Raw genomic sequence first — 16223 nt, forward strand, 5'->3', positions numbered from 1 at the left:
AAAAGATGAAAAGGCCCCATCGGCAAAGCCGGGGAGACGTGGAGCGGCACCGAGGGCAGCCTGGCCCCCAGTTGTTGGGGGTTTTTGTACAGCGGGGAGACGCGAATCCTGGGGGACAAAAGTAACTGCTAAGGTAAGTTAAACCTTGTCGAGATGAACTTTCCTGCTACTTTTAATTAAAAGTTCTTTGGAATTAAAAAGGACACTATTCAGGAAAGGCTGAAAAAAAAAATTCATTGACACCAGCCCGCCCCCCTCCCCTTTTTCCCAAGGAAAAGAAAAAGCTGTTTTTGTGTGTCTGCTCACCCAGCCCGCACTGTACAAAAGGAAGCGGATTTGCAGCAAGACACATGAGATGACCCCCTGACCCCGAGCCGCTGAAAAGTCCTCAATGGCATAAATACCAGATAATCAATCACATACCAGGAGGGCCGGTCCCCCTGCCCTCGCCCCCGCCGCCGGGTTTATGAGAGATGCACTGTAAACGGACACCGGCTCCTGACGGGAGGCCCCTCTCGGCATTCCTCTGCTGGACCAGGAGACCCCGGCCGCCTCTGAGACCGTGTTTCATCCCTCTTTTATAAAGCCCAGCATGGAAATGCCGAGCATCCTCAAGCTTGCTGTAGCTGATCCCTTGTGCTCCAGAGCAAAGGGGGACAGAGACATCTCTCTGTGCTCTGGAGAGATGGCCAGGCATCCTCTGTGCCAGCACAGGCCTACGCGTGGCCAGCGCTGAGTTGGCCATGCAGAAACCAGGGAGAAACCAGCCCTGTTTACAGAAGGCTTTGCTTTTTGGGGGGCTGGCTTTGTGAAGCCTTTGTGGGTTCTAGCAGTGAGTACCATGTCACGCTGTATTCCCCTATGGGGCTCTGACCAGCACCCTGAATGCCAGCAAAGGAAGGCTGCCAAGGCCCTCCAGGGCAACAGTAGATGTAAAAGCTTTCAAGGGAGGGAGGAAAAAAACTTGCAGTGATACCGCACTGGTTTGGTTAAATGGGGAGCCACTTGGCAACTAAATTTGATAATGCTTTTGTCCATGGGTCAGAGGTTAAATATGTTCACACTAATCCCCTTCATCTAGAATTAAAGGACAAGAAAGATTTCTCCGTAGCTTAGCGAGAGGGCTTTTCTCATCGTGCTTTAAATAGTATTTGCACAGGAAAATTAAAGGCAGACCATTGGCCCCGATGCCACTGTGGCTGCATGGCTCTGCCACGCTCCCATCTCCTCACTCCTTTTGGTGAATCTACCAGCTTGCATGATGCCTGGCCTCATCACATTTCCCCATGTGTGCACCAAGGGGCACAGGGAATTCTTGCTGCCATTTGCTGTCAAAGTGGCAGAAGCAGCCGTGGTTTGGGAGGCAGGGAGATTCCCGGCTGCAGGAATGCGCGCCGGGACTCAGATTTCAAGTGCTGTCACAGGACATTACTGTCAGACAAAGGGGCTCTGTGCTGCGCCCCTAGGACCCACTGCCCCCAGACCCTCTGTGAGCTGGGGCCAGCACCTGAGCATCCAGAATCCACTCTTGCACCCAAGAGAAAATCTGGAAACATCGACTGTCCATCACAGCACAGCATCGCCGGCGCGCCCTCCCCCCGCCGGGGCTGCGGAGCCGAGGCAGCACGGGAGGGATAATTACCTCTAAGCATACTCAATACCACAGTGCATTATCTCTAGCTATGGAGAAAAGCACCATCCGGAGGTATTTCCCCACAAAGTCTCGTTGGGCTGCTCTCAGAAAACGCTCCTGAGTCCTGTGAAATGGTAACAGAAAGTCACAGGCAGCCCAAGAGGATGTCAGGTTGGGTTTTGGTAAGGAAGTGTGCCAGTTGCTTGTGCCAGACATTGCTTTGATGAAAATGTGGAAGAGGATGCAGCAGGACAAGCCACAAACAGCATTTCCCAAATCTGCTGCTGGAGCAGGGACATTGCAGATGGCTGTTGGTGGCCAGTGGCACCATCGAGACAAGCCCCAGCCAGTGGCAGAGTCATGCCAGCATCCTAGTGGAACACTGGCCTGACCATTAATCGTGGTGCCACATTGAGTGTGAGGCAAACAGAATTTGTTTTTCAGTGTGATTTATAGCTCACATCACCAAACTCACATGTTATGTTCCACTTGCTCAAAATCTGTCATTTCCACACTGGAAGAAGCAGTGTGCCATATATCTGCAGCATCACTGCAAGGTTTTGGGCTGGAACCATTTTGAGGCAGAGAAAGCAAAGCAAATGTGAGGAGATAAGACAAATATATAATAAATTTGACTCAATGTACATTTGCCAAGAGCAGGGGTGGTGCCTGCCCGTGTGACAGTGCAGCTCCGGCACAATGCCCCCTCCACCTCCTCCAGGCTCCCACGCAGTCCTTGGCAAACCCAAGCCAGCAATGGGGTTGCTGGGATGCTCTTCTATGGAAAAACACCGAGCGCTCTGGCATATAACACAAAAAATATTTAAAAAATTTTAAAAAATCCCTGTGTGCTCGTTGAGCAACACTTGCCATGGGACCCAGCGCGGGGGCATCCTGCCACCTCTGCTCCCGGGTTCCTGCTCTCACGCGCCAGATCCTTCTCCCTTTGTACCTCCGCTTATACTGCACGACTGTTTTGAATCTCTAAAATAATGTGACAAGTTAATGATGGCACAATTATCTAAATGTTTAACAGACATGTTATCTAAGTGAATCGGATTGAGATTCCATCCCGCTGACAATAAACATCAATGGGAGAGCAGAAAGTGATAGGCAAATTATCGCCAACCCTGCAATTTCAATGCTATTAAATTTGGAGGAATAACAGCCCTGAGGCCTGTAAACTCTGAATAAAATAGACCCTTGTGTTTGGCCAACTATTAAATCAAAATGCTACCAACATCCCAGCAAAAGAAAAAAACAGGGGGGAAGAAAAGGGGGGAAGATATAGAGCTTTTCAATTTTCAGTTACATGTTGGTTTTATTAATTCTTTTCTGCCACTGGTGTCTCAGGGCAGAGGATACGAGGGATATGAGGAATGCGAGTGTGGGATGTAGGAAGGGAATACGCCCAGGGGATGTGGGCAAGGGAGAGTGAAGGGTCCTGCTCCATCCTTAGTGGTGTGGCCAGGGGCACGCCAACCCCACAAATCAAAAAGCCAACTACTTGCTGAAGCAAACATGCTCTGTAGTGGGTGTTGCTCATGCCCACGTGAAATTGGGTCAGGAGTAAATCTGTGCTGTCCCGCTGACTGACACCGGCTGCCGTGTGCTAACTGCCTTGGCACACGGGAGGAAACTTGAGACAAGTCACCTCTGATATTTATAAACGTCGGCACGAGCCCAAAACCCATTAGCACGAGCACCGCTCGTGTGCACATCCCGACTCCCAGCGGTGCTGCCTGGGGCTACTCAGGCTGCCATCTCAATGCATTCTGTTTTTTCCTCTACATTTGAGGAGAAGGGTAAGGAATTTTCCATGCTCTCCTCCCCAGCACCAAGTTTGTGCTCCTGGAAGATGAGCCAAAACAGTTGCTGCTTTTCCTATTGCAGTGGGACGGGGGCCAAGGACAGTGCACACCCGGAGAGGGCGTCTCGGCCCCGTGTCTGTGGGGCTGCACACAGCACTGCCAGCGCCGTGCTTACAAGCAGGAACTATTTTTTTGTATTTGTTCTTGTTTTTTTGCCTTGCCTCAGGAAGTGGGGTCTTAGTTTTCTGCTGTGGAGATGAGCAGTGCTTGAAGCAGCACATATACAACAGCCTGGCTTTGTGTTACCATCATTCAAAGCAGCAGGGAGGGCAGTGGGGAAAGGAAATAACATAAAGGGGGTTCTGGGTGCTGAGACTCCACCTGAGAAACAGCCACATGTGCTGAAAGAAAACCCTGAGAACCCTCCATCTTCTGCACAAAGCTGCACAGCTGTAGGTCATATGGGGAAGCAGTGACTCTTGTGGAGAGGTCCCACATCTCCCCTGAACACTGTTTTTGAGTAATGTGGGTGGATTTGGTCAGCCTGTACCAGACACCCTGTTCAGCTTTTGATGCCATCCCTGAAGGCCTCTACCTGCCTCTCTACCAGAAAAGGTTATGCATTTCTTTCATCTGGAAAGTTGGAAGGTCTTTTGCCAGCCAACCTGCAGTTAAGGGCAAAGGAATGATGTCCAAAACAAACCCATTCTGGAAGATGCTATTATTTGGGAAGGGGGTTAATTATAGCAAGGCAGGGGAGGGATGATTTCCATGCCAGCAGAGGAGAGGAAATGATTCATTTTGGCTGCCCTGGCCTCTCATCCCCTCTCTGCCATGTTTACAGCTGGAGGCAGTGATAAAAAGATCCCCTTGGGTCACCATGTCCCCCTGCTCTGGTTGCCCATTGCCCTTTGAGCTTTGGCACAGTCCAGTCCCAAGGATTCACCAGACAAAGGAGGTTTAATCTCTACAGGAATGTCAGGGTTGTTAGCCAAACTGCTCTGCATCTGCAGGATGGTTTGGGGTGAAGGCATCATTGAGCTCCATGGCTGGGCTCCCACTTGTCACCCCAGGATGCTCAATGGGTCTGGGAAATAGAAGGAAAGGGGGAACGAGCTGCAATTTGCTTGGCCACTTTGAACCCCCTGCCTGGGCTTGGGTTGTTCAGCCCTGTGCAGCCAGTCCCTCACTGTGCTGGCTGCCCCTTCACAGCTCTTCTCCTCAGCCCACAGCATAGAGGGACCAAACAGACCTGGAATGGCAAAACCCAGCCTCCAACTGCATGGTTATGGACAGGGAGGGCAAGTACTTTAAGATTTATGGACTGGTGTTTGGCCAGCACAGCTCCGTGCCCGGGTGACAGCCGGAGCCATTCCCGCCCGGTGACACAGCACTTTGCATCCATCCTCACACCCCCAGCGTGAAGTTGGCCGGGTTCTCTGTGCCAGCCCTGAGCACAAACTCACTGCCAGTGGCATTTATACCAGGGCTTTAAGCACTGAAAGACGAACCTGTGCTCAGTTAAACTGCTCCCGATATAGCACAGGAGGAGCAGGCGCTCTGTCCTGCTCCAGTCTAGATTTGGAGGGTGAAGGGTTCCACCTGGGTCTGCCCAGCTGTGAATTCCCCCAGGCAAACCTTTCCCAGGCACAGCAGCTTTTGCAAGAGGCTGAAGAGATCCTTGTGTCCCTGATGGCGGCATCACTGAAGGACTGGGAAGTGCCAGAGCAGAAACATGGCAGAAAACAACTTCTGGGAGGTGTTTGGAAAGGGACAAGCTTTGCTTGCAGAGGGGAGAAACGACCTTACATTTGTTGTGCCATTGTTTCCCATGTTGATGCTGAGCAGTGGTGTAACAGCACTGCACCCACTGATGCCTTAATCTGTGCTTTAGTGTAAGAGGAACTGGGGCTGCCTGGGCAGCGCAGAGGCAGGAACTGCAGAAGGTCCTCCTCTCTGTTGGGCAAAGGGTGGCAAAGGCAGCCCAAATGTTAAAGCCTGCACCTAACTGAAGGGTGGAAGGGGAGGGCCACGTACCGGTGTGCGTCTGCCGGTGCGTCTCCAGGGCATCTTCCTTCGAGAACTGGGCGCCGCACTGATCGCAGACCAGGGCTTTGGCACCCGCTGCGGAGAGAAAAGGGAGAGGAGGGTTATTCCAGGGACAGAAGGACGCACACCTGACCCTGCACCTGGACACTGCTGCTGCCATTAACACTCCAAGACCAGCGCCATGGAGAGGTTTTGTGTTTAACGTCCCCTGTGCAGCCAGCAAAAGCAGTGCCTCATTCAGCCCTGTGCTCCCGTTCCTTGAACATCACAGCAAAATACAGAGCTGCTTGCCAGGAAAAGATTATTATTATTTTTTAAAATCATTGCATATCAATGCATTTAATTAGCACTGCAACTTATCCAATTGCAATCGGTTTCCTGTCCCTTCCCATCGTGGCTGGTGCTGCTGGTAGCCAAAGATGCACCTGATGAGGGATGTGGCTGGAATGCGACAACTGAGCAAGAAGCTCAGAGGCATCTCTGACTACTGGAAAGAGATGTGGGATTTGGGGCAATTCTTAGAAAATTACTATCAACGTGCTGCTGATTTGGGCGAGGAAAAACCCAGGACGCCCAGCAGCAGTTAAGTAACTTCTAGATAAAACCAGATTAATGACACACCATATCCAACAGCACTGCGGGACAAAGCCACGGCCCCATTTCAAGGTTTGATTCATCTGTTGTGAGGAGCTGAATGTTACAGAGCAGCATTCGAGCTGGGGGCACTGCCTCGCAGAATGCTGTGCTGCCCATTTTCAGGGGTCCATACTGCCTCTCCCCTCTCCTTCCTACCCCACCGAGCCCTCCATCCCACAGTCAGGGTGGGATCTGGGGAAAGGTGGGTAGAGAAGGCAACAGGGAAAGAGGTATCACAAGATGCATTGAAAGGAGAATTCCTTTGCCTTTAAATTGTCTCGGTAACGGCTGGCTCGCAGGCAGAAATATTTGGCAGCGGCGAAATTAAAAGTGATAAATTTTCTCGCCAAGAGCTGATCGATAATAGAGGTCTCATCTGTTAATCAATATGACAGTCTGCCTGTTTACTGTGCATATGTTGTTCCCCGCCGCCCTCGCTGCGATGTCAAGTTTGCATTCAAAACAACCCGAGTGCACCTGGGCCATTGGCAGCTCCAAAGGGCCAAACACACCCAAACTTTGGGGTGCTCCGGGGTGGCTCCCTCACACCTGCCACTGCCAGGGACCACGCGCCCGGCACGCCGTCAGGGACGTGCGGCACTGGGATGCGGGTACTGCCGGAGGTCCCCTCTCCAGGCACAGCGGGGAGAGGAAGAGCGTGTCCATGAAGGCGCCGGGATGGGGAGAAGCCGCCGGGGCGGCGAGGGGCCGGATCGATAGGGCAGCAGCGCGGGCCGCCCTCCGCTCGGCACACGGTGCGGGCAACGCGCAGCCGGCAGTTGCCAAGGCAATGGCTCTCCATCGCCACTCAAAGCTCCGCCGGCCCCACCGCAGCCAAGCGCGATCCGCGAGGATACGGCAACCCACGGCCCGTGAGGATGCAACAACTGCGGCAGCAACAGGTTCTCCCCGGGCAGGGCAGCTGCTGGAGCGTGCCCCTCCCTGCACCGGCACTCCCGGGCATCCGCTGCTTGGAGGGGCTTGCACCCGCAGGCTGAGACGGAGCACGGTCCTGATAAACACGGGGTTTGCTTTCACTTCCCCCATTTCCACACGGGATTAGTGGGGAAGAGAGACGTGCCGGTGCCCTCCGCAAGCTGCGGCCACAGGGGCCGCAGAGACGCAGCGAGGCACAGCCAGGCGAGGCAAAGGCAGCCAGCATCTGGCTGGGGGGCGGGCGGAGGGGGGGAGGAAAAATTCCTGGCGAGGCGAAAATAAACAGGGCGAACGCAGGGAGGAGCCGGGCGCACTGGCTTACATAAGGAAGCACAGTGTGTACCAAAACAGCGGACCCAAAAAAAGCCGGAGCTGTCAGAACAATGAGTACAGACGCGGGGCATTTACAGCAGGCGCTGCCGTACAGTTTTATTTACAGTACCTCTTATCAGCGCGGGAACAGCACGCCGCCTGCCAATTTCCAAAGGCCAGGACTGCGTGTTCTTTCCCTCAAGTAGATGTGTACTCCAGGCGGGGGGAGTTTTTTTTTTTTTTTCTCTCTCTTTTTTTTTTTTTTTTTTCTTTTCTCATCAGCAAAACAAAAAACTGATACGGAGCCAGAATTCCTGTAATGTACACACGCCGGCGGGGAGGGGGAGGAGGAGGAGGGCGGTGATTGAATATGTAAATAGTTCAAGGTTAATTTTACTATGTGAGTCACTGGGAAAATGTCATCCAACATCTGAGCTTATTATAACAGGGCTCAGAAAAAAAACCACCACGGCTTGATGTTTGTTATGAAAGGGAGCAGGACACGTTGGAAAGCAGAGCTCATGGCAGGGCTCTCTTCTCCCCCCCCCCTTGCCTTTCTCCCTGCTTTAAACAGAAACCATCAGCCCCTCTGAAGGCACGCGCAGGTTTGGGCAGGGTATATTTAGCCAGCACCTCGAATCGCCTACAACATATAGAATCTCCAGATGATCTTATCGACGGCATGGGACAGGACTCCGCGTGCTGCCAAGCATCGGCCGTGTTTCGGCGCGAGCCTTGCTGCTGGCACCAGCCCCCCTGCCGTACATTTATATCCGCACAAGCAAATTTATAGCCCCTGCCTAATAAAGGTCGCTGGCGCAAACGGGTGAGGAGCTGCTGCTCGTTCCATCCTGTGTGATCTGCGCAGTCACTGCCGCCCCATGTGCCCCCCAAGCCAGGTTAGAGCTGCCAGGTCTGCAGTGCCACCAAAGCCACAAGGAGGGGCAGAACTCAGGTTGGACTTCATGATCTTGGAGGTGTTTTTGAACCTTAATGGTTCTATGACTCTATTATTTAGTTTCCCCCCCAGGAAATGTGAGGGAGCAGGCTGCCGGGCCGTACGGCGGCTCTCGGGAGCGGGATGATGGCCCGTGGATCACGACCCAGGCAGGGGCTGCAGCTCCCTCCCAACCAGCTGGGCTTAGCTCGCTGGGTTGGATGGCAGAGCTCATCTTGTTTCAGCCACCATCATCCCAACAGCCCCTCCCAGCGCCCATCATTAATTACTTTATTGGGGAGGAGAAACTTCTGTGGGGCTATGGAAGAGGCACGCTGAACTCTAGCTCAGGAAAAGAGAAGGAATAAAGGAAAAAGAGGGACTGCCAGCATCCTCTGGAGGAGGAGGAAGATGGCTAAGGGAGGAGGAAGATGGGAAATTGGTGAGGAGAGTGGTGGGGGAGGATCCAGCCTTCCCCGCTGCTGTTTTGGCACAATGGCCCCATCAGTAGAATGTAACACCCCCTCCCTCAGCAGAAGTGATTAATAAAAATTTGGGACTGTATATTATTAACAGGCTGTAATTGGTGAGAAGATGGAGATGTGAGGGGGGAAATATGGATTAAAAAAAAAATTGGCAAGAAAATTTATGCACTGCCGTTGCTTTACTACCTAATTAATTCAGTAATTTCAAAAACAATTTTATTTATGTTCCGTTTACCACATCAGAAGTGCAAAGAAAAAAGCACCAAACCACAGCCATGCTAAAATAATACCTCAAGGCATCTATTTTTAATCAGTGAAAAAAAAAAAGGGATAAAAAGAGAAGAGCCAGCCCGGCTTCTATACAATCTCTGCTGGGCAGACCACCAACTCGGGGAGCGCAGCAGCCGAGCCCTCTGCGAGTGCCTTCCTGGCTGCCGAAAACAGAGCTTGTCAAAAAAAAAAAAAAAACAAATCCATAATGGCCTGAGGCTCCTCTCCAATCTATTTTCTGCTCAGCTGGTTTTAAATGAAGTTATTATGAGTCATTAAAACACCCGCAAGCCTGTGGAAGTCAGCCAATTACAATTTTAAATTTAGCCTGTTCTCTATCCCATTCTCTTGTTTTCTTCTTTTGCCCACATCAAGCCGCTTTCAGATTTTTATTATTGCCATTATTATTATTATTATCATTATTATTATTTCCCTTCTCCCCTGTTTCACCCAAGTGGAAGAGACAAGTCATGAAAATCTCTGTGCTTAAAAAATACTGTAGAGAAACCCAAGAAGGGCTTAAAAAAGAGCTGCAGAGCAGGCCTGGAAAGTCAGCCTCAGCTCCTGCTTCCCAAAGTGCCACGGAAAGGTAATAACTAACATCAGAAAAAGTGAGGTGTGGGCATTAGAGAGTGAGGAGGGACCTTGAGCTGGAGTGCCGGAAACTTGTCAGAGAAGGATGCTGTGGCAGCATCTCACGGGCTGCCCTGGAGAGCCTTGGGAAAGCACCTGGAGTGATGGAGCAGGGGCTTGGGGGTGGGTGAGGTGGTGGTCAGTGGCAACACCATCACCCAGCCTTGCCCAGGCAGTGCCACCCACTCCCGCACCACACAGGGACTGGTGGAGCAGGGAGTGTTTTCATTTAAAAATAATAATTAAAATTATTAATTATAATAATTGACTTGGCATCCCAAACTGGCAGGTTTTTACACAACCCCCTTTCCTGCTGCCCCTGCCAGTGCCACTCTTTCCAGCAGCATCCTCTCCACAGGGAAAAAATTACAGACCCCATCCCTGGCAGCCCCGCACGGCGAGCGAGCACGGCGCGTACTGCACAGCCCATAAAACTCCAAACAGCCTCCAGACACTCCTGCAATCGTCCTCCATCAAAACACTTTGTCTTGCATACAGAAATGCGGCGGGGCGCCGCGCGGAATACCAAATCAGCCCGTGACGGTGCGGGGAGGCGGCTCCTTGGCAACCGGGGGGGCTTTGCCACCGCCGCCGCTCGACAGGAAACAAAATCTGTCAAGCCTGTTGGGCAAATGATAAACATTAGCGGTATTAAAAACAACACAAAAGCTGCGTAAATGGCTGGCGAGCGTGTGGGGAGGGGTGGGCAGGGATGGGGGGGCTCCTGCCCCTTTTGCCTCTCAGCCCAAGTGAGGGGGGGTCTCCAGCACCACAACCTTGGGGGAAGTTTGGGAAGTTTCCCCCCTCCAGCAGAAAGCAGGTGGGCAGTGATGGCCACGGACGTTGTGAGGGAACAGACGGATGGATGGACATTGGATGTGTTGGGCGTGTGGACCCCTCCTGGCACCCCGCTCTGCACCCCACCTTCAATAACATCAATAGCATCAATAATGTCAGTAATGTCAGTAACAAGGGCGGCCAAACCAAGGGAGCGGTGAGAGACGGTGGGTGAAAAATAAACGTATTTCATCAGGTGAGGGCGGGGAGAAGCAAGAAGCTGGCTTCAACCCAGCGGCCAGGTCCAGGAACCCGGCCAAAACAGGAGCTAAAAAGCAAACCATAATTTTCTGGTCTCAGTTCAGGCTCTTGAGGCAGAGAGGATGGGGAGGGGAGGGGTGGGGGCTAAGAGAAATGTATTTTTCATCAGCCAGTGTATAATTTATAAACAGCATTAAACAGTTTTTGTTTTCTTTCTTCCTCTCCCCCGTGTGCGCGGCTTGGCCGGCAGTCAAGCCTGCATTAATTTCTGCTGTGGGTACAGTGTGTTCTTGGATGCACATCTGCGGATGATCATAAACGCGGGAACGCTGGCAGAACATCCAGACCTGCCGGCAGGCCGCTGACATCACCCGGGACCGAGCGCGGGACGCCGGCCAGCCGGGGCGGGGGGGCGGAGGCCTCCCCCGGGAGCCGCCGCGGGTCCCGGCCGGGGCGAGCGGCCCCGCACATCCCACCCCGCGGGAGAGGGGGCGATGCTCGAGAGGCGGAGGTGCGCGGCCCGCCATGAGCCCCCTCTTCTCCCGCTGGGCAGAGAGAGGCAAGGGTGGGATGTGCCGTTCCCTTCCGTCTGAGGCGCCAGCCCTGCCAGCACGTTGGACCCCACTCCCCTGGTAACCCCTGCTCCCTGGACAGCTCGTCCATCCCCCAGTAGGAGCTGGGGGCTTTCTTCTGCCTCTCCTGATGATGGAGCCTCTCCTGATTTGGGTGGGGAGGGAAGGTGTGAACCAACAGGGCAGGGGTCTACAGGGCTGCTCCCTGTATGTTCCCCATGCTGCCCGTGAGCATCCCTGCACGCTATCGGCTATTCCCACTGTTCCCAGCCCAGAGTGGAGAAGGGCAGCACAGCCATCTCCACAGCAGCCATTTCTGCTGGATGGAGAGGCAAAGCAACCGGGGACAGACAGAAACCGCCTTTCCTCCCTGTCCTGGGGAACAAACCCAGCTCACAGCAGGTGCTGAGTAACCAGCATCCAGCTGAGAATGAGCACCCACTGGGCATCAGCTCTGGCGAGGACGCGGCTGAGGGAGCGGCAGTGCTGGGATCAGCCTTCCTGGTCAAACCAGTGCTGCTCTGAACCACAGAACCAACAAGCTGGGTCTCCCACCTTGCCTTCCCTGACAATTTGCTTTTCTGGGAGAAGGGCAACTAACTCTCCATGTCAGCCTTAGAGATCTCTGAGAGCTCGTCTGCCAGCAGCGCAGGCAGCAGGTAGGGAAGGACTTTGCATGGCATTAAAGGCTTTACATTTACACTTTATACTGAGAGTCAACATGGGGCCAAGTACCTACCCTGCACCTGCAAGGCTGTGGCACAGCAGCACTGTGTGCTCAGCCCAGCCTGCCACAGAGCACCACAGCCCTCCAGGGCTGGTCCCTAACCAGGTCCTCAATAGGAACCTTTACCATAACCCATCAACACCTGGATGGGGAAGCTGCAGATGTTAACCCCCTTAAACCCTTTGGCATTGGGGCTGGAGAAGGGTGCCAGGGGGCACAAGCCATCCCACTGCGAACTCCCAGTTAAACACATGGTCCACTGGTGTGGAGGCAAAGCCGCCTTCAGAGCTGAAAACAAGCCCTGCACCAGCACTCCAGCACAACCTCACTGCGTCCAGGGCTGGTGGTGGGGGGAGGCGAGGGAAGAGGTGCAAAGGTCTCCTGCTTTAATAAATAACAGCGCTGGAATTCACAGCGGCTGTTTGCGAGCTCGAGGCACAGCTCTCCCCGCCCCCCAGTCCTCGCCGGATTTACAAAAAAAAAAAAAAGAAAAAAATTAATCCTGTGCGATGACAAGCTTGGCTCAGCGTTCACTGTACATACTGTACCCACAAAGCTGGCTGCCTGCCAGGGACAGGCTGTGAGCCAGCGCGACCATAACAAACACAAGCCGTGCGTGCCAGTGCTGGGGGGAACAGCATCCTTAGCCCCAGTCCTGGGGGGGACCAGCATCCCGGGGACCTCCCCCAGCAACCTGCTGCTGTCTGCAGGCACCCTGAGGAGCTGGTTCCTGGCCCAAAAAATGCTGGGATGGGAATGGGGTCAGGGCTGGGTCTATTGACCAAAAATCAGAAAGCTGCAACTGGCCAGAGTAAGCACCCCCCTCCCCGAGGAAAAAGAGGAAGTGGGGAAAAAAAAAATGAAAACAGATAAAAAATAGATAAAAGTGTATAACAGCATTTAAAATCAAATACAGCTTCCCTGCCAAGCTACATGCAAGTAGATCTGTGGCTACAGTACCTGCCCCCCCAGAGGTCTGTCCTCGGAGCAGGAGGACAAGGAATCCTGACTGTGTCAGGGTCCAGGGGTCCCCTGGCTGTCTCCAGTTCCCCACATCAGACCCCGAGCTGTGCCAGGACTGCCCCCCCAAGGGGAACATCAGCTGACATGGACTTGCAGAGCACAAGTCTTCCATCCAGTGCAGCGCTCCAGCCCTCCCCTATCTGTTTAATTAAAGGCCCTGCAGCCTGTGAACCTGCTACTTGGATTCATTAGTCAGAGAATGCCTAATTCTGCAGTTTTGCTAACGAACCTGCGGCAGGGGCCCGAGGTGGAAACAATGCTCACGCTACAAGCAGGACTGACCATGAGTAGCTGCGTGGCATGTAGAGATTGTTATTCCAAGCTGCTTAGTCTGGAAAATATTTCCACAATTAAGGAACTGAAAACAAACTCCAAAAAAGAAAATTTAAATAAATCAAATTACTGGGCACTGGAGAACAAGTTTGCAATGTGCTGCCCGGGGAAGGGTGCAGCCGGCTCTGCACGTGTCTGCTGCAGAGGAGACGTGTGATCTGGGCGGCCACAGCAGCCCTGGGTGGACAGAGAGAGCAAGCCCCCATCCCCAGCCCAGCACCCCCTCCCAACCCACCTGAGTGAGCCAGTAAGTGCATTCGCAGCCGCAAGCTGTCCAGGAACCGCTTCCCGCACAGCTCACATCCGTATGTCTTCATCCCACTGTGCAGCTTCCTAGGGGAAAACAAAGAGGGGTGAGTCCTGAGATGGGGGAAGTGACCCAAAACAACACGGAGAAACCGCCTGGTGCTTCCTGCAGCTCACACACTGCCCAAAGTCAGCGCTGGCTTGAGAAGCGCTGCAGGGAGGGCACGGATGGGGGGTCCCATGTGACTCCCCAGGAGTGAGGAGACAACCCTCTCCCCGCCAGTGTTTGTCATTGTTGCTGTTGTTGGAGTCTTTTAATAAACTCGATGAATTTGAAGTCTGGAGTTAAGGCAAAATCTATGTTGGCAAACTCCCTCCCCATGTTCTGAGTGCTTTTGAAAAAGGCACTGTACTCCAAAAAAAACCCCGACCATTTTAAGAGGTTGTTTGTGTGCATTTCTAACCAAATCCCAATTTCCATCCAAATTCAGCATGACACAAATCACAAGCAACAAACACAAAACCAGCTCACAAACAGGAAACATGCCACTCACCGTTTCCTGGCAGCCCCAGGTACACACGGAGCTACGCCCGGGCGGCATTGCACAACCTCTGACTGCACCTCCCACCCCACAGCGTGCCGGGGGGCTGAGCATCCCCCACACCCTGGTACCAGGAGGGGCCTTTCTGCCCAGGGCACTGCCCACAGGCACTGATCACAGCCACGGGTGCCAGGCTCAGCCACAGTGGCCAGATTCTGCATTATTGCCCATTCCTTGCTGTGAAGACATTGATGCTCCACCTTTGGGTAACCAAGCCCTGGACCAAGTGGAATGACCTTTAAAGGAGGTCAGCATTAAAGGAGCACTGTCCAAGTCTGAAAATACCAACAACCCAACCCAGTCCCATCTCCTTCCCAAGACAGCCCTGGCAGCCCCCCAGGCCCATTTCCCCTCCCCTTTGGGACCAACCATTGCTCAGCCCCCACCACCCACCGGGGAGCACCCTGAGGCTCGGTCCTCACAACAGCCTCTGCTGCTAAGGGTGCACAGAGGGACACAATGCCCAGAACATGTGGAATGGGGGCTTAGTGCTTTATTTTGCCACCTCCACTGGTGACAAACAGACTCTTTGCAAAGCCACCTGGCTCTGTGCTGGACAGCCATGCTGATCAATGCCCCCGAGCCCCAAATGCTCGGGGGGCATTGCCCACCAGCTCTTGGTCACCATGAGCTACTCAGACCTGTGGCTGGGGAGGACTCAGGACAGCAGCACGTGCAAAGTTTCAACATCGGATGCTGTAAACAGAGAAGTATTTGTGTGTGTTGAGGAGTAACACAGCCCATAGCTGTGTGCTGACCTCTGATCGCAGCCACCATTTATCATCGCGCCGCAGCAGGATGAGAGTATTTCTATTGCCTTGTTGCCAAAGACAAAACAGGAATGGTCCTGTCCAGGGCTGGATGTGGACCCTCTCGCGGGAGGGCTCAGCCCCAGCTGTGCAGGCTTGCGAGGACCATGTGCCTGTGAGCTCCTGCTGTACTTCCCCTGAGGTGTAACTTTTATTGGTGCAGAGCAGCTGCTGCTCTGACTCCAAGCAGGATCAGTCCTCACTGCTGCAGAGAGCCCAAAGCCCCAAACCACCCCTGCCCCATGGGGCTCAGGGGCTTGTTCCCTGGCTGCCAGCCCCACATCCCACCTTGCAGGATACTGAATAGCAGCATGGGAAGAGTCAGAGCAGGAGAAGACCCCCTGATGTTCAGCAGTGAGTGAATGCTGCAGAGCAGAAGGGAGAGGGAAGGAACAGGAGCTGGTTTCAACTCTCAACTTTGCTGTATAATGTAATTATTAATCAGGCTTGTCCTGAATTCACTGTGTCATAGCAGAGGATTAGGAGTCATGCACGAATTCAGGCCAAGAAGGTTTACAATCCAAAGGATTTATCTGCCTTGCAAAAATAAATAAAACACCAGCCTCCTGACTGGGCTCTGATGCCAACGAGCAGCTCAATAAGTGACAACCTTCTCATTTTGCATTTTTAATTTGGGACATGCCTGTCACACTCCTGGCTTGGGCTGTGCTCGCTCCTGCACTTAACATTGGGCTAAAACCACTTTGTTAGGAAGATCCACGTCATGCTCTGGGTCCGCACTGCCCCTTCTGAGGCCAGAACACCTTTTCCCTGAATTACAGTCTAACTGGATAATTAGTTCAAGTAAAACATGGAGGTTTGGGGTTTAAAGTGAGTCTCAAGAAACAGAAGGACAAGTTTCCTTCCTCTGCATCTCCCAAACCTATGGCTAGCACAACCTCTTCTCCCATCTTCCCAGCACAGAGTGGGGAAATAAGGAAATGAGGAGACCCCCAACCCCACTGGTGTCACAGTGCCCTGGAAATCCACCTGCCCCTGCCCAGGGCGCTGTGATGTCCCCAAATCACATCCTCTCTGCATTGTTTCAATGGGGCACAGGGGTGCTCGAAGAGTAATTTAGTTGCAATATCTCTATCAACAAATTTCAGCGGCAACAAAAGTTTTCCGCTCGGCGCCTGCTTCGAGGACGTTCTTATCACTCGCCATCTTG

The 16223-nt window shown here is 53.1% G+C and overlaps 1 protein-coding gene across 4 annotated transcripts in view; it reads right to left on the minus strand.

Moving 5' to 3' along the window:
• The window catches only part of ZBTB16 (zinc finger and BTB domain containing 16), a 53107-nt gene that overhangs the window by 12521 nt on the left and 24363 nt on the right, over nt 1-16223 (minus strand). For 3 of the 4 annotated variants that reach the window (XM_053996853.1, XM_053996852.1, XM_053996851.1), the window contains exons 3-4: nt 13631-13728; nt 5482-5568 (exon numbers count right to left, since the gene is read on the minus strand). In XM_053996853.1, coding sequence (XP_053852828.1) covers nt 5482-5568; nt 13631-13728 — 185 coding nt within the window. Of the gene's footprint in view, nt 1-5481; nt 5569-9001; nt 10324-13630; nt 13729-16223 lie in introns of those variants that run through there. The other variant, XM_053996855.1, reaches the window with a different exon arrangement.

Source organism: Vidua macroura, chromosome 22, assembly GCF_024509145.1.
Source record: "Vidua macroura isolate BioBank_ID:100142 chromosome 22, ASM2450914v1, whole genome shotgun sequence".
In the NCBI taxonomy this organism is placed as follows: domain Eukaryota; kingdom Metazoa; phylum Chordata; class Aves; order Passeriformes; family Viduidae; genus Vidua; species Vidua macroura.